This window comes from Aulonocara sp. 'chitande type north' Nkhata Bay, linkage group LG3, assembly GCF_057382095.1.
Source record: "Aulonocara sp. 'chitande type north' Nkhata Bay isolate Kocher_YH1m ecotype deep benthic linkage group LG3, A_spYH_male_GT1.1, whole genome shotgun sequence".
Taxonomy (NCBI): Eukaryota; Metazoa; Chordata; class Actinopteri; order Cichliformes; family Cichlidae; genus Aulonocara; species Aulonocara sp. 'chitande type north' Nkhata Bay.
The window spans coordinates 20,855,785-20,881,626 of NC_141346.1; the positions used below are offsets into that span (position 1 = coordinate 20,855,785).

The following is a 25,842-nucleotide window of genomic DNA, read 5'->3' on the forward strand; positions in this document are numbered from 1 at the left end:
TGGAAATACAGGCTGCGGATCCAGGACTGCCAGGGGAAATTCAGGCGGAGAAAGAATGAGGTCTTCGTTCAATGGGCTGAGCGACAGGGAATCCATGGTAATGAGCCGAAAGGGTGAGTAGGATTTTAAGCTCTTAGAAAGTTCGCCAGAGAACAGCGGGTATTGGAGAAGGGGGCATTTATAGTCTGAGGTCCGAAGGGGCGTGAAGGAGGAGTGTTCCCGCTCCTGAATTTCAGATGATATCTCCACTTAATTCAAGGCATAATTAAAGAAACATAGGCATGAAAAGCTTATGAAACTATTAAAAGGTGTGACACACGTGGCTGTTTCACGAGTTTAGACTAAGACAAACGGTGACATTGAAAGACATTCCTTTCCTGTGTGAAGCGCATCACATTTCTCACAGTTGCTGGTGTTTGGATTGACTTTGCAATATTTGCAATGACCCTTTTGTCACACTTCTTGATCTCATCCTCCTGAGCAGCTGAACCTCAAGACAAAGTTTGATGATGGAGCAAATCAGACAACGTATTTGTGAAGGTCCATGGGGCACACATTGTGAAACAGTACGACACATATATGCATCAAGGACGGACTGACATGAAAGAAATGTGCTTTTGATCTTATAATCTTAGAACTGAAAGAGAAATGGACCTGGAAACAGCTGGAAACACCTGGAAACAGCTGATGGCAACAAACAGTTTCTGAGTGGAAGTGACAAAGAAGAGAAAAAACAAACTCTGGTTATTTTATTACCCATGTCCTTTATTTATTTTTTTGGTCTTTTGGAACAAACAGTAAAGCGTGAAGGCGACAAAGCAGAGCATCAAGTCTCAGTTTCATGTGCTGTTATCAACACTGCTGCCTCCAAAAACAACACAGAAAGGAAAAAGTCACCATGAAATCATGCTCACTTTGTACTGTGTGTTTTCTAAAAGGAAAGATGTAACTTCCATATGTTCTTGAGCTTATCAGAGCACTAAAGATCACAGTAAAGGTGATGCTGTCCTGCAACTTTAAGTGCCAATCAGCAGCTCAAATGGGAAACACATAAACCAGCTGTTTTGTTTCACTGTGACACAGTTGTTTAAAGATACGACCACAGATCAGCTGACTGCAGCTTTGGTTACAGCTGGTCAGTTTTCTGTCACATGGACTCCAGCACTGGTTTGTTTTACCTGCTTTAAAGAGACCAAATTACAACTTTGATAACTCAGCTGTGGTCCTCTCTTGGTTCTTTCGCTAATAACAGTTCAGCAGCTGTGTCCACTTTGAGCTGCATCCGGCTTGTTTTAGAAGACAATCGGAGTTAAAGAGACTCTGCTTGCATACTTCACATGATTGTAATGGTCTGATAACAGGTGAAAATGAAATCCACACACCTTCACCTTTACAACATTCAGCTACAAAAAAAGAGTAAGAAACCAGATGATCCCCTTTAAATATTTTACCATGATTACCACCTTCTTAAAGAGATGATTTTCATATTTACTTTTAAATCACTTCATGTTCACAGAATAAATCATATTTTACTTGATTCACTGGAAATTTTCATCACTTTGTACCTCAATCATTTTAAATTACAACAACCTGAGAAAGAAAAATGCCGCTTTGGTTAAGGCCTCACTGTTCATGGATGCGTTGGACCTGTGTTCATATATTTCTTTCTATAAATATAGCCAAGAAATAAATATGTCCGGTATCCTCAACTCAAGTAAAATATCTGACAGTGTTAGTGAGATCTGATTCTGTTAAGTTTCAGGAGTGTAGATTTACCCCAGATTTATTTATATGGTTAGGCTGGAAATCACATGCAGCTCACACTCTTCCCTTTCACCAAGTTACTAATGAAACTGAAAAAAAAAAAACATCATCTGAACTTTATCATGTGTCAAAGACGACAGTTTGGTCCTGCTCTAAAAAAACATCTGCTTATTCCAGCTGTGGGAGTTTGCTGCAGAACTGAGCTCAGTCTTCCCAACATCCAAAATCTGGCTTAGGACCAATCAGAAGTCAAGGATCATCGTGGAGGTCAGTAACTTGTAAGTCAGTCCGAGTCACCATGGAAACCACCTGAGAAGATAAACCAGACCCCACTGTGACTGCTGAACAACCCTCAGTCCTCTCTGTCATGTCACTTCTTCCTCTCATCTGCTCACCATCAGAGCTGAGATGGGCCTTGTATTGTCCTAAAACATTTTTCTGAATAAATAAGTTCATACGTTTAAAATAAATAATTCTAAACATGTTTGTCATAAAAAAAATAAATACATGTTGTTAAAATGTGTAATTCATGCTTAGGAAGAAATCACTTGATGAAAGGAAGGCCTTCCTTAAAGAGAAAAGAAATATGCTTCAGATGCTGTTCTTCAGACACTCATATTGCAAAGGAATGCAAATCTTCAGCAAAGTGTTCTGAATGTGAAAGCACAGGTCACGACACAGTCCTCCACCACAGACCAACAAGCCTCCACTTCCAGCACAAGAGAATGGCGGGGAGAGAGCAAGCAGTCATGACCAATGTTCCCTCTAAGCTGCGCGTGTTCGCAATTGCGCACTGCTGGCATGGTCTCTGTGCACAAAAAAACTTTATTACGCACAAAAAAAAAAATCTAACCTGAATTGAAATTAAAGTAAATACGTTAACAATTCTGTTTTGCAGTGTTAGTCAGCAAGTGACTGGTTGCTCCAGTATGTGATAAGAACGATGCCACCTTATCCCATAGTCCAGCCAATGATGCTATTCACATTCGTATACACGCAGCTAATCAACGTCGTTGACAGGCTGTGACAGTGTCCTTATGTGCCGACACCGGTGTTTTAGCTAGCAAAGTGGCGTGGCTGATGTGGAGTGAAGTTAATGACAACGTGTTATGATAAAAATATATGCAATGCTTGGTTTTCTTCCTGAATACTATTGTTGTTTATATTTACTGCGGGAAGAAACGGTAAAAACAGCATTTTAAAAGGAAAACGCTCGAAAGCACTCTCCGCCTGTGAGCAAAAACAAAATAACCCCCCTCCCCACCCTTTCCTATTGGTCGAAAAATGTACCATATCGACCAATCAAAAAATGATATGGCAACATGGCTTTTAGTTGTTTAGGAAAGGGGGGAAGTTTTAAGAGTGACTACGGTGTTTTAAGTTTAGCGCAAATCTTGTATGGTTAGTGTGTAGTGTAAGCAATAGTTGTGTTGTGTGTGAGAACAATGAGGTGAGTGTTACAGGTGTTACAAGAGTGATACATCTGCCTGCAGGTATCAGACTTTTGATGTTCTCATTTATCTCATAGTGGACACAAATAATTTTTTGGAGTGGCACAAATAATTTGTGTGGCATCAGATTTGATGCAGAACACCTGATTGTTCTGTAAATAAATACATATTTTGAAATGTTTGTTTAAAAAAACGACTTGGCAGCATTTTAAGTAAACAGCTGCAAAAAACGTTGTTTTTAAAACTCAGTAAGTTTTTTTTGAAGAAATAACTATATAATTAATTGCCCAACATTGGTCATTATATGCTGTATTTTGCAGACAGAGAGTTACAGACTCTCTCCCAGACCACAGACTCCTACTCATAATACAAGTCAGAGCTCTATTAAAAAAAATAAATTGTGTCTTCAAAATTAGAGTTGAAGTTATTTTTTTTTTACTTCCAATGGTGTTAACATACTACACAGGTCATGAACAAGATATATTTTAATTTTCTTTTTCTGTTTTTTTTTTAATTTTAATTTTCATTGTAAGTGGGCTAAAGCAGTTAATTAAAAGTAGTCTAACATAAATGTAAATGCTGTAATTTGATTATTTTAATAAACCATGTAACTTGGATGGATTTGATGCTGGCGTGACCACAGTGCACACGTCTGCTGTTGCTCACAGTGGTCCAAGGGATCGCTCAGGGAGTTTGTGTGTTCACTCAGACACATGAAAAATTAGAGGGAACATTGGTCACGACACAGTTGATGTCACAACAAGCTGCACAGACGTGTGCGGTCCAGGTCAGTGGGGACGTTCATGTTCCATGTCTTGTATTGGTGTACCCTAAAGGTTACAAAGACAGAGCTGTTAAGGCATATGTAATACTAGACGATCAGAGCATTTGTTCTTTAGCCAAGCCTGAGTTCTTCGAACTTTTTGACATTAAAAGTGAACCTTTCTCCTGCAATCTTAGAACATGCTCTGGTGTAGTAGAAACATGGGGTAAAACAGCTGAAGGCTTCCATATCGAGTCACTGGATAGGTCAGTAGTTATCCCTCTACCATTGCTCATAGAGTGTCAGGACATTCCTAACAATAGGAGTGAAATCCCAACTCCCAGCGTAGTGCTACACCAGCCACACCTCCAAACCATAGCAAAGTACATCCCAGAACTAGACCCTAAAGCCAAAATACTCCTGCTACTAGGGATGTGTTTTACATGGCAGATGTTTTACTGGCACAGAAGGTCAGGCAGAGAATTAATGGCCCCCATAATGCCCCCTTTGCCCAGTGCCTAGACCTAGGGTGGGTTGTAGTTGTTTGGGTCTGTCTGGGTAATGTTCATAGGCCTACAGTCAGCACCCTGAAGACAGTTGTTCTAGAAAATGGCCGCCCTTCAGTTTTTGAACCATGCAGCAGCCTTCTGCAACTCAAAGAAGTGTCACACACAAATAGGCCAGGTAAAGCACCCAAACAAACTCTGGGTCAAACATTTTTTAACCAGACAGATAACGACAATAAACCAGCTCACTTAATACAGGACACTTTCTAAAAATAATGGACCAAGCTATGTACAGAGATGTGGAAAACAGTTGGGTTTCCCCACTTCCGTTTAAGGAACCCCACCAGCAATTACCAAAAAACAGAAAACAGGTAGCCACAAGGTTCTCATCCTCAAAACGGACGCTAAATAGGAAACCTGAAACACAGCAGCATTATGTGGCCTTTATAGAAAAGATCCTCTCCAATGGTCATGCTGAGGTCCCACACCCACACACACACTGAAAAGAGGAGAAGAGTGCTGGTATCTTCCAACATTTGGAGTCTACCACCCACAAAAACCTTTACTTAACCATGTCCTCCTTACTGGCCCCGATTTAAGTAACACACTCGTCGGAGTTCTTCTCATCTTCCGGACAGAAAATGTTGCAATCATGGCAGATATACAGCAAATGTTTCACTGTTTAATGGTGCGTGATGACCACAGCAACTTCCTCCGTTTTCTGTGGCACAGGGACAACGATCTAAACAAAGAAGTTATCGAGTGAATGAAAGTCCACGTGTTTGGCAACTCAACATCTGCTGCTGTTGCCATTTATGGACTACGCAAGGCCTCAGAGTAGGTTCAAAGGACTATGGTGCAGATGTAGTAAAGTTCGTGGAGAGGCACTTTTATGTAGATGATGGCTTGATTTCTGTTTCCTCTCCTGCTGAGGCTATAGATTTTCTTCAAAGAGCACAAGCCCCACTCACTGGACCCAACCTGCACCTGCATAAGTTTGTTTCTAACTCTCAGGCTGTTTTGCAGGCCTTCTGCCCAAAAGATTGTGCTCCTGTCATTAAAAATTTAGATTTAAGTGGTGAAGAGACACAATCCCAGTGAAGCCTTGGACTAATTTTAATTTGGGAAATAACAAGAGACATTCACTTACTCAGTCGCCAACTGAAACAAGCCAATTACTCGCCATGGTGTATTGTCCTCTGTCAATAGCATCTTCGATCCTGTGGGCCTATTGGCACCTGTTACAATCCAAGGAAGGGCCCTACTCAGAGAGCTTACTTCAGAATGTTCAGATTGGGACGTACCCCTTCCAGAGGATAAACAAAGCAGATGGGAAATGTGGAGAAATTCCCTTCAGAACCTAAAAGAACTACATGTTCCCAGAACCTACACATCCACCTCACTAAGTTGAGCAAAGCGCAAGGAACTGTGTTTTTTCTCAGATGCCTCTACTAAGGCCATAGGAGCCATAGCCTTCTTAAAGGCAAATCAAACAGATGGGAACGTCGAGGTAGGCTTCGTAATAGGCAAAGCAAAACTAGCCCCCCTGTCAGAACCTACAATACCAAGGCTTGAACTATGTGCAGCCAGCTTGTCAGCAGAAATGGCCGACCTCATTCAAAATGAGTTGGACTTAAACTTTGATGCAGTGCACTTCTATACAGACAGTAAGGTAGTGCTTGGCTACATCTGTAGTCAAAAAGGTTTTACGCATATGTTCACAACAGAGTACGGCGCATTCGCCAGTCATCAAGCCAGAATAGTGGCATTATGTGCACACAGAGGAAAATCCACCAGACCATGCATCTAGGTCAGGGCTGCCCAATCCCAGTCCTCGAGAGCTACTATCCTGCAGCTTTTAGATGCATCCCTACTCCAACACAGCTGAATCAAATGGTTTGATTACCTCTTCAGCATGCCATCATGTTTGGCAAAGGCCTGATAACAAGCCATTCATTTGATTCGGGTGTGTGGGAACAAGGATGCATCTAAAAGCTGCAGGACGGTAGCTCTTGAGGACCGGGATTGGGCACCCCTGATCTAGGTCATTGTCAGCATTCCAACTGAAAAAGTCCACCTGGTTCACCGGACCACCCTTCATCCACCATCCTGCCGCAGATACAACAAAAGTGAGTGGAATGTTTGACCTGATTGAACCAGATAAGGACTCAGAAATTAGACCACAAGTAAAAACTTAAGTCACTCACCTCCAAGTACTCATCTGGACACTCATGGCTGAAGTTACAGCCATAATAAATGCAAGGTCGCTCGTCCCAGTGTCCACTGATACAGAGAAATCTTTCGTCCTATCCCCTATCCACGCTGGAGGTGAGAGTATCTACCCACATTGCAGCTAAGGCAGAAATGGACTGGGTCACGCAGAAACCTCCAAGTTGGTGACCTGTTTCTGCTCAAGGACAAGCAGGTTGCATGAAACAGCTGGCCCATGGCCAGGATCACTGCCAAATTCCCAAGCAATGACAATCGAGTAAGGAACATTGAGGTAAAGACATGCGATCAAGGGTATGTAAAGACATTTATGAGACCGGTTACAGAATTTATCCTCCTCCTGCCAAAGGACTGATTGCATAATGTTTGTTTAACATAGTGGCCTCCTGAGGCCAGGCATGGAGTATGTTGCCCTAAGGCATTTTTCTGAATAAATAAGTTAATACGTTTAAAATAAATAATTCTAAACATATTTGTCATTAAAAAAATTAATACATGTTAAAATGTATAATTCATGCTTTAGATACGTTTTTGTTAAAAGGAAAAGAGCTAAAATGTATTTCCGGTTCTGGTCAGGCACTTCCGGTTCAGGACAAGTACTTCCGGCAGCTCGGTTTTTGCTGGGTAACTAGCTCCACATGCTAAAGGTAGTATAGAAATGTAATCAGATGCCATCTACTCTGAATTATTCAGGCTGGAAGTTTCTTTATACGATAGTTTACACAGATAGGTTTGGATATTGATGTATAGTTTGCTGAAATGAATGTTTTAGTGAGCGTTATGCACTTTATTGATGTAAACATGCTTCTACCTGTTGAGATGGAGTTTATTATCTGTCATTTCAGTTTTCCCCAGATGTTCATGGAGACAATTAAACAAGCTGCAACTAATCTCCAGGGTCTTGATTTGTGGTTTAACTCAGTGTCACCAACATCCTTGTTGAAAACACTACAGGCCTTCACCCTGATCCTGGACTGTCAGGCTACAGATGACACACCAAGAGTTTTCACTCACTCAGCAGTTCATTTAGTTTATCACATGAGGACAGTTCGAAACACAAACTCATTGGTGAGGAACTTAGTAAATATCTTTCTGTTGAATTAAATAAAACATTTTTCTATGGGAAACATATTTGCTACAGCACTAACAATCAGCACTTTGTCTACAAACACTTCTCAGCACTAGCAGACTCTGTCTTACCTAATGAGTCCAGGCCATGCTGATGAAGGCTTCACCTTCATATTTGGACCTGGCAGATCTGCGTCTGCGAGCAGCTCCAGGACAAGTCTAAAGACAACGAGAGACAAAGTCCAGACTTTAGAAGATCAACACTGATCCTTTCATTCAGGACTGAATCTGCTGAGAACATTTGAGCTTTTGTGTCAGAATAGAAACAAGAATAAGTGAAAATAACCTGTTTAATGATCGTAACAGAAGAGAGATACATTTGATTGTGTGTGATGTGTTTGGTAACAAAGCTGTACCGGGACACAGTTGTTCTGTTTGGGACACACGTGGAGTTTGCAGTGCAGGAAAACTTCACCAGAGCCCCCGGTGAACTCAAACATGTTGAAGGAGAAGTAGTTGGAGGTTCCCAGTCCATTTTCCTCCACCTGCACCGTCTGGTCAGCAGGGTTGGCACAGCTGCTCACAGACAGGAAAACACACTTTGTTCAGGAGTCCATGAGAGAGATCAAAACCACATGACTCTGTGAGTCTGTCTCACCCGTTTATGATCAGGTCGTATCTCGGAGTGCTGTCGGGTGATGGCTGGTCAGTTGCCCAGCAGGAGTCGGTTACCATGACGACCAGGTCTCCATCCAGTCCGTCAGACTTCAGCTCCACCCAGATCTTCTGGTTCAGCTGCACTTCAGTGCTGGACTCCACAGCTTGTGTGCGGCCGGCGTCAGTGAAAGCCTTCATGGTCAGAGTGTAATCCCAAACTCCAGATGTGATGTGCTGGATCACAGAGCTGCAGAACACAAACACACTTCAGGTTTCGCTGACTCACAAACCTCATGAGAAGCTTCACATCTTAAAGTAACTCAACCACACACCTGTCTCTGATCCTGAAGGTGGCAGTCTTGATGTCCGGCTGAGTTTGGACGCAGGAGAAGTCGATGTAGACTTGGTCGTGACGAGTGATGATGTCAGAGGAGCTGTTCTGGTTCATGATGGTGTTTTTGTAGATGAGCTCACTGTTGTTGGTCTGTGGAGTCACACAATCAGAAGTTGCTACTGACTGTTAACATTTGTCTATTCAGTTCAGTTCATTAATCCCAAAATGCACTGAATCAGTTTTATTCAATTAGAAAAAGTGAATGTAAATCATGCTCTGTTTGCTTTATTTGCACAGACACATGAAGCCACGTTAACTTTATTTTCAGTCTCTTTACAGTGATTTTAATCTGAGAACATCAACACTTTGACTACACTTTGAAGATGATGGACCTCTAACTCAGACGTATGAAGTTAAGTAAGTTAAGTTAAGAAAGTGTCCTTGTTTTTTCAGTCCAATGTTTATGACATCTTGTCAGTGATTATAATCACAGATTTCATCAGAAACAATCTGCTAAATAGACACGTCAAAAACATCAAACTCATTCACTTTGTTCTTAAAAGCAACAACAGCAGCTTTAGTCTCCTTTCTGTCTCTGCCTTTGACCGCTCGTGTCACGCAGACAAGTCGAGCACATCAAATGAAGTCACTTTATTTTAACACAGCATAAACATTAGAGAGTTTCTTCCTGTACTGAATCAAACTCCTACTCTGATGTTTCTGTCTATGAACTACACAGATCGTCAACATGATGAGAAGCCACAGAGCTCAGAGGTGAAGCTGATCCCACAGAAAGATCCCAAACTGCAGCAGAGCAGGAGAAGCTCAGCAGATGCTGGAAGATGTTTGGCTGCTTGTAGAAGGTAAAGAGGAGGAGATGAAACCCACCGTGACCACCGTCCCACAGCTGTTGCTGCTGTTGAAGCTGAAGGTCACCATGTGGGTGAGCTCGTCCACCTGACCCCTGCAGGTCGGGTCGTTGAGGTGTAAGGCAGAGTAGTTGATGTCTTTGTCCTCCAGGAGACAACCGACCAGAGTGACTGAAGCAGAGTCCTGCATGCAGACTGTTGGATCACCTGAACATCACAATATCAGTCAGAAAAATCACAGTTAGAGGTTTTCCTCCATTATTCAGCCCTGTTGTCATGGTGATGTCACAGCTGTCGTACCCAAAGAGTTGTTTGCTTGGTACTTGGAGGCAAAAATGTCCCGACAGAAGCAGCGAGTGTCACCACCGACCGTCTTCTCACCACAGAACTCGTGATCGCTGCAGGTCCTGTCCTGACAGAAGGCCTCAGAGGCTACAGAGGAACACACTGATGTATTATCCTGAAAACATGGGAGCTCTAAAACTCCAGAGTTCAGGTCTTTAACAAAGGAGAGCTTATTAATGTCTTATTAAGGTCTTACAGCAGCCGGTATTTGATGTCCAGCCATCCAGAGCGAGGTTGTGTAGACTGCAGGCTCTGGCGTAGGCCTTCAGGAACTGACAGTTGAGTCCGTCCACTGCAGGATATTTACACAAAGTGTCGGTGCAGGCGGTTATGTAGGGCTCTGGGTCAATGTCACTGTTACAGGAGGAGAAGGGCGCCTCCCTCAGGAGATTACAGCTGTACCACAGATAAAAAAAATAAATAAAAAAAAAAACATTAATGAGAATAAAATAATAATCTGTGATCAGGTGTTTTTATCTTCCATCTGTGCTGAAGTTACATTGTTTGGTTAATAGTTGTCATTGTTCTACTTAAATTTGTAAGCCTTGGTTCAAACTGTATGATCAACAACATTCTTCTGTTTCCATCCTCCTCCCGGCCTACATCTAGGTGGGGGGGGGGTAATTGGTTATAGTGTTTAACTGCAGAAACCCTATGTGAAGGTTCTCTGTCCTTATTTAGGGAGGATGTTTACTTCTTGCCATTTATGACCTCACCTGTGCTTGTGTACCATTAGAGGGGTTAAGCCATACACAGGGTGAGGGGAGATGATCCTTTGTGATCAGGAAGTTACATACACATGCTCAGTGCCTTAGTTTAATGACATTTTATGGCGCACCACAGGGAGGTTTAACAGTGGCTGTTTGGGAAACTGTGTGTGAGAGAATAAAAGGCTGCAGGGGAGGCTGGTTCTTTTGGAGTCGTCTGAGGTCGAGGGCAAAAGTGCTGCTCTGAGGATCCGACCAGACTCCCCTTACTAGCAAGTAAAAAACGGTTAAGCTGTTTGTCTTGCTTTGTTAACGGGTGCAGACACAACACACATAATTTAAGTATAATACAGAAAGATGGTGGATGGCACTCAACCTTTTTAATTTTAATGAAAAAAGAAGAAAGACAGAGGTCATGATTTTAGATCTTTCCTCTTTGGTCCTGCATAAAAAGTCCAGCATCACCAATTTAGTTGTGAAAATAGACCCCAGCCTTAAACATGACTCATATGTCAACCCTGTGGTTAAGTCCCCCTCCTAGAAACCACCTAGACACTTTGAGCCATGTGTTCGTGACCTGTCGTCTGGATTATTGTAATTCTCTTTTGACTGGAATTAGCCATTCTACAATTGTTACAAAATAGCGCTGCATGATTTTTAACTGGTACAAATGAAAACAGAAAGAAAAAGAGTCTAGACTTTTTTAAGTTGCTTGAGGACGTTTGACCTCACATTCAAGAAGGTTCTTCAGTTCTAGGGTCAAGCGGTGGAGAGTCCCAGATTTAAGACCTGTGGGAGTATCCCCCAAGAGGGACAATCGACCCCCTAATGATCCTCTACCTAATCACATGAGCCATGGTGTGAAAACGGGTGTGGGTCACAATCAGCCAGGGTTTTGGGTGAGCTGTCCCCACGCCAAGGTGTGAAGACCAGTGCTGGGCAAGTTACTTTGAAAAAGTAATTAATTATAGTCAGTATTGGTCAAGTTACGTGAAAAAATTAATCAGTAACTAATTACTGATTACTTCCCCCCAAAAATAATCCTGTTACTTTACTGATTACTTATTTTCAAAAGTAATTAATTACTTAGTTACTTGGTTATTTTAAAAAAAAACTATTTACAAGCCCAATTCTACTTTTTCTGCATAATCCATCATACAAAATGTAATCAAATGGAAACATCTCTTTTTAAAACTTGTTTTATTAGTTTTAATCTTTTAATTTTATGTATCAAGCACAAAAATTAATTATATGCAACATTCTCTGACTGGAAGAAATTAGTTTAACATTTAAACCTATTTTCTGTACATTCCAGCACATAAAATAAAATATTTTTGGTGTGTTTACACTCACTCTTTCAAATAGATGCAAGTAAAACACAGAAGAAAATAAATAAAGTCAAAGACTCAGCGGTCCTGTTGCTCTATTTTCACCTGTAAAGCAGGACTGCGGTAGGCAGATTTTACCCTGGTGCAGGTGTGTCGCAGCGCTCAGTGGAAGAATCCGCAAGTTTGAATCCGTGAATTTCCCATTACGTCGTTGCGCACTCGGCGCTTGCTTGGAAGTTTAGGGGTTTTTTTCGCTGTAAAAAGAAGTTTTCTTCGCACGCACAACGGACGCTAATGTTTTTGTCACTTTTTATGGAATCAAACTCAAAGTAAGGTCAGTACTTCCACGCTTTAAACGCTGCACGCTCATACTCTCTCCCGCACTCGATATATTATCCATTGTTGATCTGCACACAGCTGTTGTCGCACTCGCTTACGTCACTGTCATGAGACATTCTCGCAAAAAAAAAATCACGGTTTTAGTAACGCAGTAACGCAGCGTTCCTACGGGAAAGTAACAGTAATCAAATTACCGTTTTTGCATTACCGTTACAAGTAACGCGGTACTGCCCATTTCTGATTATAGTTACTAGTTACATCTTCAAAAAAGTAACAGAGTTAGTAACTGAGTTACAAGATTCTAAAAGTAATGAATTACTTGAAAAGCAACTATTGCGTTACTTTAAAAAGGTTATAACTGGACATTTTAACTACTTTTGATTTTACCTCTACATTTCACCTTTAAAAACTATTTACTTTGTCTTGTTTAGTATCATCCTTTTCAGCACAACCTCAAGTGTCTGAATTTACAGTTGTTTTCTATTTGTATTAGAGATGGCACGATACCACTTTTTTATGTCCGATACCGATACCGATATCATAAATTTGGATATCTGCCGATACCGATATGAATCCGATATAATGTTTTTTAATCAACAAAACTGTTTTTTAAAATATCTTGCTGCATTTTGTATAAGTTCATACTCAAGTTTAAAACAACAACTACACTAAAGCTATTCTGTTATACCTGTATACAAAAAAAATATTTCATAGTTCAGCAATACTGATCAATCTAATAAACTTAAACCTACACCATCCTCCCTATTCTGGTATTTTAAAGAGTACTTAGCGTAAATATTAAGCAACCTAACTAATAGGGTTCCAACTCCCAGCAACAACAAAAATAAATAAATAAAAAATAGGGAACCACCCCTCACGCTCCACCTCATGATGCTTAATCGACGTAATCAACCTTAATTTGATGAAGTGTGAAAAAAATGCACAGAAATCAATTATTTTTCAAGAAATATTAAATAGATTCAACATCTTTCTTCAACAAAATTGCAGACTGCACAGATGGTACCTTCCCAAAGTAAAAAGTACTATAGCTTACTAGGGTATATATATTAGACTTAATAGTCACTATATACAGTAATTGACTTCTATTCATTTTACATCAAATTAAAACTTTGGGTGTCAGATAATTATTTATTAAAAGCTAGACATTTTAAATAAGAATAAGAAAGAAAAGTATGTCTTTGTGCCCCCTTTTCCCTGTTCATGCCCTATCGGCCCCCCTGGCTAAACTTTGCTAGATCCGCCCCTGCACAGTTACCAGCCGTCAGCTACGTAGAAAAAGATCCTGGTGTAGAAAGTAATATTAAATACATTCAAACAACAGCTGATCAAGCTTAAACGTGCTGCTGTTGTTCAGCCGCTGGTTTCCTCTTTCTGGTGCAAAGTGGGCCAAAAGCAAACTAGAGACACGGACTCGCGACAGAAAAGCCGATCAGCTGATCGTTAGCAGTTTCATGATTGAAGTAGCAGCCGGAGAGCGAGAGGCAGTCGCTCCATATATCGCTTGTTAAGCTTAACGCAGGAATGCTTTACAAACATTCAGAGATGGACTTACACACTTGCTTTACTTCTCTCGGGATAACTTTGTCGGAGATGAAATGCCGGGTTGCTAGCGAAGCTCCACATGCTATCCAGACCACCGACAGGTCCTGCATGCCACAGCCGCTCTATCACGTGACCACACTGCTCCGACGTGCTAACGTTCTGAGGTGAGTTACGGCGTGTTGCAAGTTTTGTGAGGTGCTTTCGTGATATTTAATGGATCGGATTACATTTTTTATTTTTCTCCGATATCCGATCCAGTAATTTAGGTCAGTATCGGACCGATACCGATACGTAATATCGGATCGGTCCATCTCTAATTTGTATTAACACAATTGATCTAAAATCATACAAAAATCATAAAATCTGAGTAGAAAAATCTATATTGTTTACTGTAACAACCGCAAACAATTCTGTTGAATCATATTTCATAACTTTAAATGCAAATATAAATTGGCAATTTTAAAATCATATGCACAGTTACTTGCAGCCATTTACCCAGATTAATTATGTAGACCGCTACTTCCGTGCAGCTGATAGAAGGTGTGGTAAACTGAACACAGCTTCAACCGATGTTTGTTGAAAAATAGTAACATGACTGCACTGCATTTTCTTGTTAGTAACAGTAACGGCGTTGTAACAATAGAAATAGTAATTAGTTAGATTACTCGTTATTGAAAAAAGTAACGGTGTTAGTAATGCCGTCATTTCCATCACTGGTGAAGACGAGTGTAGGAAAAGAAAAAAGCCAAGGTTTTGGGTGAGTTCGCTGTGAAACCTGGCCCCACCCTATCATGTAATTTCTTAGGGTCAAAAGGCCCAGGATGTGAGTGGGCGGTAAGGCGTCTGGGAAGGGATGTCAGAACTGGATTATAGATGGCAGACAGTTGGTGTCGTAAACCACCTCCTCTGTTCAAAGATGGTCGCTCACAGTGGACATAGATGGCTTCTTTCACTCATCTTTCAAACCATCTGTCCTCTCTGTCCAAAATGTGAACATGTTCAGATCTGAGCATTCCTCATTGCACTGTACAGCACACACTACATTATTAAGTTTGTGTTTTGGAGTTCTTGCATTTGGGAAGAACCAGTTTTTGTCTGAGTGTGTTGCTGGGCCTGAAGTACATTGAAGTACGTCTCTCTCCTTTCACTCTCTACACGCTGCCTGGGTGCAGCTCATTGTGGGCTCCCCTTCACCACCTGCAAGCAATCACCTGTGGCTCCTCACCTCGTTTGCTCTCATTAAGGCAGTGATTGAGAGCACCTCGTCTGGACTATTGAGTAAAGCTCGTCAGTGCTACTTTAGCCTAAGCCAATTTTGAGTACTCTTCTCATTGTTAATTCCTCATCTCTGTGTGCAGATCCTTCGTGCTCTGTTTGGAAGTTTGGACACCGAAGCCTATTTGTGAGTACGGCAGTGAGAGTGGCGTGTGTGAGAAAAGGACCATTCCAAGAGAATTGTGCTGTTCGTGTGGAGCTGTGCGAGAGAGGACGTCTCCTGATTCTTCCCTGTACCCCTGGGAACCTTGGACCCTTTCCCCTCACCTGTATATAGTGCACCGGGAGTGTGTAAATAAAATTTAAGTTTTCTGTAATTTTTCAGTCTGCGCCTGAGTCCTCCCTGTTCCATCGTGACAAAGTTCAAGTAATGTATTCTTATTTCTTAATTTAAAATAACGCAATCAGACTTTAGTTTGCAGTACCGTATTTTTTGGACCACAAGGCACACCGGATTGCAAGGCGCATTAGGTGAAACAAAGCAGTCAGATAAGTCAAACTTTACTCCACTCATTCTTCTTGCTTCCTCCACTTCCGTACCATTCATTCATTAATAGTGAAGTCTCTCGCAGCTGCTCTATTCCCATGTTGTTGAAGTATATTATTTTCACAGCACGTAGATTGTCTCTGGACATTTTCTCTCGTCTTGCAAGAGTTTGTTGCAGCGTGGGTTGTGTTGGTTTAGAAGTGTGGGTAAACTCCTTGTACTCATTGTCATGTTGGGATTTTAGGTGCTTGATTAAATTGCTTGTGTTAAATGCGCTACCTTTCGAGCTTCCTCTGGACAATTTCGCTGAGCACAATTTGCAGTCCGCCTTTATTTTGTCGTCTTCATTCACTTTGAAATAGTTCCACACGGCTGACATGTCTTGCCTCCCCTTCTCCCCCGCTCTGAGCTGCAGCCGGGGCCTGGGGGCGGGCACTCGGCGCGGGCACTCGGCGCCTGTGATTAACCCCTTACACGCCGCTCAAACAGACTTTTCTCAGACCGTGGTATCGGTCCCCGGTATCGGGGGACTTTTAACGAGTACTATATAGATAGATAGATGGGGAGATAGATATCTATCTATACACACACACACACACACACACACACACACACACACACACACCTGTGTGTCATTTCCTCTTCAGGTCAGTTACGATTGTTTGGGCAGTTGTTTGGTTTGTTAAGATTGCAGTTCTCTGCCCGAGTTCAGTTTTGATTCTTTGACCTCTTTTATGAGTTCAACATTTATTACTTTTGTAATTAAAATTGTGGGGGTTAAATGAAAACCCTACCTTTCTAATAAACCTTTGACTCCTGCTTTTTTAACTCGGTCCATCACAATGTTGTTTTATTTTTTATAGTATGTAATTATGTCTCATCTTATCCTATTGTTTTTTTTCTTAATTTTTACTGCTCTTAACTTGTGCTTTCTGCCGTGACCAAAAATATTTCCCACGTGTGGGACTAATAAAAGTTTATTTTATCTTAACTTACAGCGATTTGATGTTTTGTTCTGGTTCTCTTATGTTTTTATACATGACTTTGTTCAGCTGTTATGATGTTTTAAAGTGAATTAGAAATAAAGTGGTAAGATGTTTCCTGCTGTGTGGATCAGTCTGCTCACCGTTCAGTCACACTGGTGCAGTCGATCGTGCTGTCAGCAGTCTCACTGTACTGCATCTCACAGCTAGGGGGCGACAAACAACAAAGTTCAGGCTGCTTTATACAAACAGAATATCTGCAACATCAGCAGCAGCAGTCAGAGGGACTGTGAGCTTGTGATGAGGTCTTACCTGGTGGAGCTGTACTCAGAGAGCCTCAGGTCACTCAGAGAGCTGATGGAGTTTCCACACAGACCCTCCACAGATGAACCAGCAGGTCCTGCACAGGATCAGGACAGAATGAGTCAGATCAGCATCAATATTCAAACTGGATGAACACAGCAGCTCAATTAATAACAGCACAGTTTACAGTTTATGTTACATGAATTAAACTTTATCTTCTGTACCTTCTAAGAGGATCTGTGCGGTGTCGCCGTCAAAGAAGACAGAGATGTTGAGGTTGGAGAGATCAGCAGTGACTCCAGTTTGGTCCTTAGAGAGCTGCACACCATGAACCAGCTGAGGTGAGCTGCTGAGGGTCAGTGTGGAGTCGTCCATCTGCATCACAGCAGAGACAAAGTGGAGGAAACACTGAGTGAAACATGTCAAACACACAAACAGGCTGATTTCACAGCAACAACCACTGAGTTCAGCAGCTCTGAAAGAACTGCTTCTAACAGCCCTGAGAAGAACGATGCGAGGAGACACAGCAGAGGATGAGGGAGGACTTTGGATCAGACTCCACTCTGACGAATGAACTGTGGCTGTAGGTCGCTTACCTGAACTCTCCCACCTTGTTCCAGGTGAATGTCATGCCCGTCCACACGCAGCGTCACACTGTTCAAAAAGCTCACATCTTTACGACGTCTGTCCCTGAAGTTCCCCAGAACATGGAAGTCTGGGAGTGACGGAGTCGAGAACAGAGAGTACGCACAGCGATCCTGGATGGAGTTAATCTGGCCGTGGACGTCAATGATAGTGGGGCCGGTCACAGTGCAGGTGGAGGCCGACACGCAGCTGATAAAGGCAGAAAATTCAACATTATTCAGTTTTGTTTTGTTTTTATAGCCTTAAATCACAACAACAGTTTACCAGCTGTCAGCTACTTAGAAAAGGATCCTGGTGTTATTTGTCAGAAACAGTTCATAACTTCTCTCCAACTCATTCATGTCACCTAAAAGGTAAACCTGTTTCTCCATCACCTGTTCAGCTCTGATGATTCAGTAAGGACATCTCCTGGTTTCATCTTCATGTTTCCCTCTCACCAGATATACAAATCATATCATGACCAGCAGGTTTACAGCTGTGGCTCCAGCAAACATCAGCTGATACTAGAAATTAATATTAAATAAATTCTAACAACAACATCTGCTGGTTTCCTCTTTCTGGCGCAAAGTGGGCGATAAACAAACAAGAGAGAAAAGCCGATCAGCTGATCATTGATCAGTTTTCATGATTGAAGTAGAAACAGGAGAGGGAGGGGGGAGAATGAGAGAAGAAGAGGCAGCTGTGCAGCAAAGACACAGAATAACTCCAACTTTGTGTCTTTTTCATTGCAGCTGAAGTCCGGGACAAACTGCATTCTTTTTCACCTCAATAAGAAACGCGTAATATTTTCTCTGAATACGAGACGATTCCGTTTTTTAGGGAACGGTTGGCAACTCTAATAATTAACCTTATGAACAAAATAAAGTTCAACATCAGTAACATAGCACCCACCCAGCTGTATAGAAACTCCGTCATGCTAGCTAGTACGCAGTACGGAAAAAGTCAGCATAACGAAAATAAACTCCACCTAAACTTAGTTCATATCTGACCCAGAGAGACTGCAGGTCATAACTTCTTACCTGAAGTTCAGTTCACCTGACACTCTCGGACCAGCGGCCACTTCGGGTCTCTCCTCTTGCCTCCCTTTTCCTTCATCCACCTGCTGGCCTCCACCACTTGCTAATGTTACTGAATCTGTGGAAGCTCCGCGATAGCCACCACACAAAGTAACGAATAACGAGCCTATCTAAATCCCAGTAACGACTAACGCGTTCCTGATTTTGGCATAATAACTAGTTACCGTGCTCGTTACCACAATAATAACGTAGTTACTGTAACGCGTTACTTAATAACGCGTTAGTCCCAACACTGGTGGCTACACAAGCCAGGAAGTACTAATAACTGGATTTGGTGTGTGGTAGTAACAGGTAAATGAACTTTTTTTAAAATTATTTGACTATATATGAATGCTTGTGTATAAATACACAAACAATACACACATGCTTTCAATTGTGTAATTTAAGTGATCTAGTAGCTCTGCTTTGGAAGTTCAGTTCATGCTAGAAATGTGTTTTGGAGTTTGTACGTGTTTTGTCTGTAGGGGCCACCGCATATATTTATATATAAACATATATAAATAAAACTACTTTTTTTTTACATTAGTAATTCCTTTTGTGCATAATTTTATATTATTGTTAATAATAAATTAATTAAAGCAACAAAACAACCTGAAGAGCCGGTTCGGAGCCGAAACAGCCGGCTCTTTTTAGTGAGCCGAACCGAAAGAGCCGGTTCTCTAAAAACAGACGGAAATCCCATCACTAATGGAGACGCTGTCGGGGCTGAAAAAGCTCACAGATTCTGAGCTGCAGGTTTTTTTTACTCTCCAACCAAAATTCACTGAGCCAGCAGCAAAAGAAGATCCAAACTGCTGTTCCCGTTTGATAACATCCTCATTAATTCACTCTTACCTTTGCTGTTTTGCTTCCACCAAGATAAAATCACACTTCCAGCACAGCTCTCTCTCTCTCCCCCATTCATTTGCTTATTTCACACTATTGTGTACAAGCACTGACAACAGCTGTTTCTTTTTCAAAAATGACAAGAAAGGCTTATTTCTGCTGTTTAATACTGAAGAAAGTTTTAAAATGATGCCACATTGCAAAATGCTTAGCAAGTTTTTAATAAAACCTCTGTAACATTCACTTCAGCAGTATCAGGTAATTTTATATGTTGAGTCATGTTTTTCTTCAGTTTTCAATCTACTGCAGAATGTTTTTAAGGTTATCTGCTATAAAAATCCAGGCCAGGAAAATCTCCTTCATGTTTTTCTGTGTTTCATCCTCAGTTACTTTGACACAAAGGCATCTGCTGTGATGTTCACACCTCTGATGAAGCCTCACAAGTGTCAGCACTGATAAATGATCAGAATTATAACATTTCTGACTGTCTGAGGCAAAATTGAATTGAATCAAATAGGGAATTGAAGCAAATCTGAACATTGTGAATTGGAATCAGATCGATTATTGAAACCAGTGACGTCTCATTCTCAAACATGTAGAGAATGAGAAGTGTTGTTTTTGTGGTTTATATTTAGCCCGAGTGAGCAGCTTAGGCCTGACAGAAGTGGATGCAGCTGTGGGCATTAAGAAAGATGAAAAGGACGATTAATAACTTTTTTGTTGAGTTAAGGCCTGATCCATCTGAAATGTATAACCAGTGCTCTGACTCGCAGCCACCAACCTCTCAGGTTATGTCTAACACTGGTCCTGAGACGGCATCAGATAATGAGCCACAGCCAGAGCCAGAGCCCACTGAACGTGAAAGGGGGACATTTATACATTTGGAAGAGAGTGGCTTGACCAGTTTCCCTGGCTAAGATACAATAAAGTTAACAACATGATGCACTGCCTGTACGGTTGTGAGTGTGGAAAGCCCATGGCCGACAATACTGCATTTGTGAACTGTGCTAATATGTTTCGAATTGAAACGCTGAGAAAGCACCAGTGTATCCAGAAAACACATTATATGCTGTGATAAATGCACCGCCCAAGTGTCCCCTCTCCTCACTGTCCTTAAGCAAACAGGTCGTCAGAGATGATGATTCAGTTTAACATTGCTTACAATCTTGCTAAAGAGTGCCAAAGTGCCAACGCACTTTAAGCACAAGCACTTTTTCAGTAACTTATCTTTCGTGTAGAACTTTGCTCTAAATAATTGTTACGGCCCTAGCAGGGCCTCTCTCTCTCCTGAGGGTGCCTGTGTGGGCGTGTCCCACTACCTCCTACCTGAGATGCCACCTTTCCCTCCGGCGCAGCTGACTACCATCAGCAATTAAGGGTATTTAAGCCCAGAGCAGGGTGAGCTCTGGGCCAGAGTGCCATTTGTGTGGGTACAGCTAGTGAGCTGAGTGTTTTTGCGGTGTTTCCAGCTGGTGAGCTGTGTTTTTGTGGTTTTCAGCTAGTGAGCTGCGTTTTCCTTTTGACATTTTGCATTACTGACCAACGCCTGAGTTTTGTTTGTGTTACTTTTATGGTGATAGCGGCTTGTCCGTCTCTTTTAGTTGAATTACTTCAATAAAACTGTTTTATTTAACTGCTTCGCCTCCCTGACTCCTTTTTCTGACCCGGTCACTTTTGTTACTTCCCCCTCCCCGCCTAGACCCCCCCAGGGGAACGTAACATAAAGAACTTTGTCTTGACGAGATTGTTAGTTAATCATTCACGAATCAATATTGTCTGTATGGACAGCAATTAAAAAAAAGTGAACATTTAAAACAGTGGGGTTAAGCAATGCAGTTGAAAAAACCAGTTGGGCGCACCAGTGCAACCATGGCGAAAAGTTAGTCTAGAGCCCTATGAAGGGAAGCCAAAACAGGAGAAATCTGCTCTCTTTCTAGTCCCTGTCAGTACTCTTGCTGCAGCATTTTGGATCAGCTGAAGGCTTTTCAGGGAGGTTTTAGGACATCCTGATAATAATGAATTACAGTCGTCCAGCCTGGAAGTAATAAATGCATGAACTAGTTCTTCAGCGTCACTCTGAGACAGGATATTTCTAATTTTAGAGATGTTGCGCAAATGGAAGAAAATACATGCTTACATATTTGTTTAATATGTAAGGACATATCCTGGTCATCAAAAAAAATAAAAAATAAATCCAACCATGAACATCTTAATGAGCTGCTGTTGGGAGCTGCAGCCACCAGTGGGAGCTCTCATGTTTCAAGACATCTCAGAGAAAAACCTGATGGTGGCGCTACAGGAAACACCAGCCAGACAAACAGAAGGGGTTTAATTGATATGTGATTCATCAAATAATCCAGCTGTGAATCAGCAGCTGTGTGTGAAGTTTGAGCATTTTATCAAACTCACTGTTCACTGAGAAGAAGAAGAAGAAGAAGAAGAAGAAGCTCTTTGCTCTGATCAAAATGAGTTCAATCACTGCTGATGTAATACTAACACTTCCTGCTTTCTTTTAAATACAAAGAAGACATATTTACATGTTGTTGCCTTGACAACGCTCCAGTGGACCACAGCTGGAGATGTTGAGGACTGCAGTCTCATGACAGGTGAGACTGAAGCAGGTTTCTGGATCAGAGCTGATCACTGCACCAGGTCGATACATCTGACCTGAGGATTGAAGGAATTCAAACACTCACAGATCACTGACTCGTTTAACAACTGTGAGCACAAACATCACCGTAACATTCAAATAGTTACATTTTACAGAATCCCAAAGTTGAGTTTGGAGCTTTAGATTCACTTACCTGAGTGTCTGCATCCACTGATGCTGAAGAAATAAGGTCTATATGTATAAGTAAGAGTCACTGTATCAACTGTGGTTCCACCGACCTGAAGCTCAAACACCTGGACAGAAACAAACACAATCAATGTTACGACTACAAAGCAGAGACAACGATGTTTGTGTTAGAAAGTATTTAATGTAGTATTTAAACATTAACAGACGTGTAAAGTTGTTTATAAACACTCAGAGACTCACCGTTGGATCAGAGTTTTGAATGAACGAGTACAGATATCGTTGTGTTCCAGAGATAAGATGAACCAAATACATCTGTAACGAGCAAACAGAAAAGTTTCAGACACTGTCAGGAAGTTTCCTCTAAAAGCTTTTACAAAAGTTTTTGATGTGATAAAACCTCAAATTTTATTTTTGGTTTGCAGTGTTTATACAATTAATTTGTGGTGAAACAGTGAAAAGTGACAGATTTAACTGTGTGATACAGAAAAACACTCACATTATTGAAAAGTATAAAGAAGTAGCAATAATCATAATAATTTGAATCTGTCTGAAAGTAAAAACTCTCTGCTCCCAGTGAACGCTCCACAACACAGTCGCCTCCAGTTTCAGGACTGAAAAAGCCGTTGAAACAGGCGGTAACATTTCCAGATGTTATGTTCACCTGTGGAAAATCAGAGACACAACGAGTCAAACATCAACATCTTTTGTGCTTTGAGTCATTTACAGCTGAACTGTTGGTGTCAGAGCTGCTCAGGTTTCAGTCAGAGCTCTCACTCTGCTTCAGGAAGCTGCATCAGGTGATGTTCACATACTCAGCATCACTGCAGAGGACATTAATGAGACTCTGAGCTTAAAGCCAGCTGCCCTCTGAGGGCCTGAACCCGTGAACAGAGAGTGTGTGACCTTCATTAACTGCTGATGTTCACTCAGTCTGCAAACATGATCTCTGCCACAGGTGGAGACTAAACAGCCACAGTGATGGAAACACAAAGATCTGCTAAAACATCAGGCTTCATCCTACTCACATAGAGCTGCTCGTACTGCTGTCCATAATACGTGATGGGACATGAGCTGATGTTGACCACTGAAGACTCAGTGAATGTCTGAGCACCTGAAGACACAGAGACACATGAGAGCTGTGAGCTACAGTCTGTTAGCTGGTCGGACAAACAGGGAGAGCTGCAGGCTGAAAAACTGCCTTCATGAATGGATTAAACAGCGTTTGTTTACCAATCAGTGTAAAGCTTTACTATGACATCATCAGTTAGCTTTCTTGGAAACAAACATAACAGGAAACGACAGCTTGATAGACTTCTGGATACTGAAGGTAATAAAACTGCAAAGATGAGAAGTTCAATTGAAAAGGGCTTTTTGTTTTGCTTTATTGTTAAACAATAATAAAAAAGAAAAAGATAAAACTTTGCTGACGATGTCAGATTATTTGTACTTAAAGCTTTCTTCATCGTCACTCTCATGTTTTTGTACTCGAGTATTTTGAGGACACTTGCAAAATGGCTGCCAGGTGTGTGCGTTTACCTGTCAGTGCAATGAGAGCACACAGGCAGAGCAGAGGGCGGAGCATGTTGGAGAGGGCCAATCAGCTGACAGATCCCTGAAACACAAACACATTTTGAGAAAACTGCATGAAATTCTAACATTTATAGTCAGTTTATTTATACTTTGAACTTTTCTGTAAAGTTTAACTTCACAAATATAAAGTTTGAAGCCTTCACCATCCAGAGAATACAACATGATCATGTGTTGTAAGCCGGTTTGTATTAAGTTCACTTCACTTGTAGTGTATGAACTCATCAAACCCAACATTATTTATTTTATGACTCACAGAGTTCAGTATTTGCCTCGAGCATAAACATAAACATGAGCTTTGTTTCTGTGGAAAACCAACCTGTGCTGTTTGTGATTCTGCTGAAAACAAGAACACAAAAATCAGTTATTGTAGTTTGAAGTGTTTAATGTGTCAAATTATACACAAACACAAACTCTGTCACAGCAGTGATACAAAGACAAACTTATAGATGGCATAAAACATGATCAGCTCTATATAACATCACACATTAACAACATCCAAAAAACTTTATTCTGTAAAAACACAAAAACCCTGTCATGTGACGCTGTGTTCGGACTCTTTGTCAGCTTTGACGTGTTCACAGGTTTCTGTCACCAGGACCTGAGCAGCAGCTTTCTTTAGATAAGGTTAAATAAAAGTGGGCGTGTCTTCAGCACGGGGCGTTCGGGGCTCCAGAATAAAAATAAATGTTTATTAAAGTAAAGATGTGTTCAGGCCTCACAATTTATCTGGGCAGAAGTCACACTCACGTCTCTGACCAGACTACCCAATCATCACCAACCAATCACAGCACTGCATTCCTCTGACAGCACCTGTAAGCTGACAGTGTTGATTGGTCCAGGTCTGACAAACTGGTGTTTGCTAACCAGCTGAAGCTCATCAACGATGGACATGAGAAGCTTTATTAGAAAGAAAAGTGAGGGAGGGGCAGGAGGGCGAGTCACCAGCTTGTTGGAAATTCACCAAATTAGTCCAACAATGCAAAGCTGGCTTTACTTTATGTGTCAGTCAAAGCTTATTTATACAGCACGTTTAAAACAACCTGTTGACCAAAGTGCTGTAGAAGTTATACAAATATACACTGCATACAAACAGTCAGTAAATAAACAATAAATCAGATAAAACAAGTAAATAAAAGTGTGAGTGCATAAAAAGCCAGGATATTGAGCTCAGCTCGAGCTGAAAGTAAGCGAGGTTCCTGACAGGAAACACTAACAGACCAACGGCACTGTCGTATCCATGCAACAGGTTGGGATGTTCAAATAAAATGTTTCTGTTTTACTTTAGTTCAGTTTGAGGAAGTTTGTCTCCAACAATGATAAATTAGACAAACATTCAAATCTATTCTCTGTGGAGCTTTGTGCTCCAAGCACATCAGGAAAGGATCTCCTGACGTCCAGTAAGAACAGGAGGAATGATGACCACCAGCCCCAAAACACTGAACTCAGCTTTTAACATCTGGATAAAACACTAAAAGTCGGCTTTCACACCTTCATCTGTCTGTGATGTGTTTGTGTCTGTTAACAGTCCTAACACTGATGTGTTGTTCAGCTCTGAAATGTGTCCACTGAGCCGTCCTGATGTGTGTTACAAGAGGCAGAGCAAGAGTCCAGGTGTGCAGCTCGTCTTACCTGCAGCTCTGATGGAGGATGAGGAGGATGAAGGCTGCTGCTCAGGAGGCTCTCTGGTGATTCTGCAGGTGGTGTCTCTGTGAAGAAGACGCTGCTCTCTCCGTCCGTCTCTCTTTATGTGGATCCTGGAGAGCGGGGATGGAGGTGGAGTCCATGGTGGAGACACCTGATGGGAACCTCCCACTGACGGATGCTTATTCAGCCTCTTCTTACACAAACAGGACAACAGCAACAGGAAACACTGAAATAAGTTTGTCACTGCAGGATTAAAGACATTCAACAATAATGCTCTTCATGTCTTCTTAAAGC

General features: G+C 41.5%; 1 protein-coding gene and 1 long non-coding RNA gene across 2 annotated transcripts; both read right to left on the reverse strand.

Annotated features, from left to right (window-relative positions):
* Positions 1-741: 741 nt before the first annotated feature.
* LOC147334486 (alpha-tectorin-like) lies at positions 742-23,518 on the reverse strand. Its single transcript, XM_086285930.1, has 18 exons — positions 23,482-23,518; positions 23,340-23,425; positions 22,811-22,975; positions 22,555-22,626; positions 22,322-22,421; positions 22,055-22,184; positions 17,568-17,805; positions 17,196-17,346; positions 16,981-17,068; positions 16,812-16,874; positions 10,183-10,382; positions 9,942-10,073; positions 9,661-9,848; positions 8,771-8,922; positions 8,440-8,685; positions 8,198-8,357; positions 7,914-8,000; positions 742-2,073 (listed from the first exon to the last, which is right to left on the reverse strand). Exons 1-17 carry the CDS (start codon positions 23,516-23,518, stop codon positions 7,914-7,916), a joined length of 2,295 nt encoding a protein of 764 aa, XP_086142056.1. The 3' UTR covers positions 742-2,073.
* Positions 23,519-23,582: 64 nt separating this feature from the next.
* Positions 23,583-25,611, reverse strand: LOC147334487 (uncharacterized). Its single transcript, XR_015126183.1, has 4 exons — positions 25,534-25,611; positions 24,221-24,240; positions 23,851-23,926; positions 23,583-23,650 (listed from the first exon to the last, which is right to left on the reverse strand). It is a non-coding gene; the product is annotated as an uncharacterized LOC147334487 (long non-coding RNA).
* Positions 25,612-25,842: the final 231 nt, after the last annotated feature.

Coding starts and splice junctions, on each gene's coding strand:
- LOC147334486 (XM_086285930.1), bottom strand. CDS start 23,518: ATGAAGGCAGTTTTTCAGCCTGCAGCTCTCCCTGTTT. Junction 16,875..16,980: donor TCTGAGTACAGCTCCACCAG/GTAAGACCTCAT, acceptor GTCGCCCCCTAG/CTGTGAGATGCAGTACAGTG. Junction 8,686..8,770: donor ACCTTCAGGATCAGAGACAG/GTGTGTGGTTGA, acceptor TGTGTTCTGCAG/CTCTGTGATCCAGCACATCA.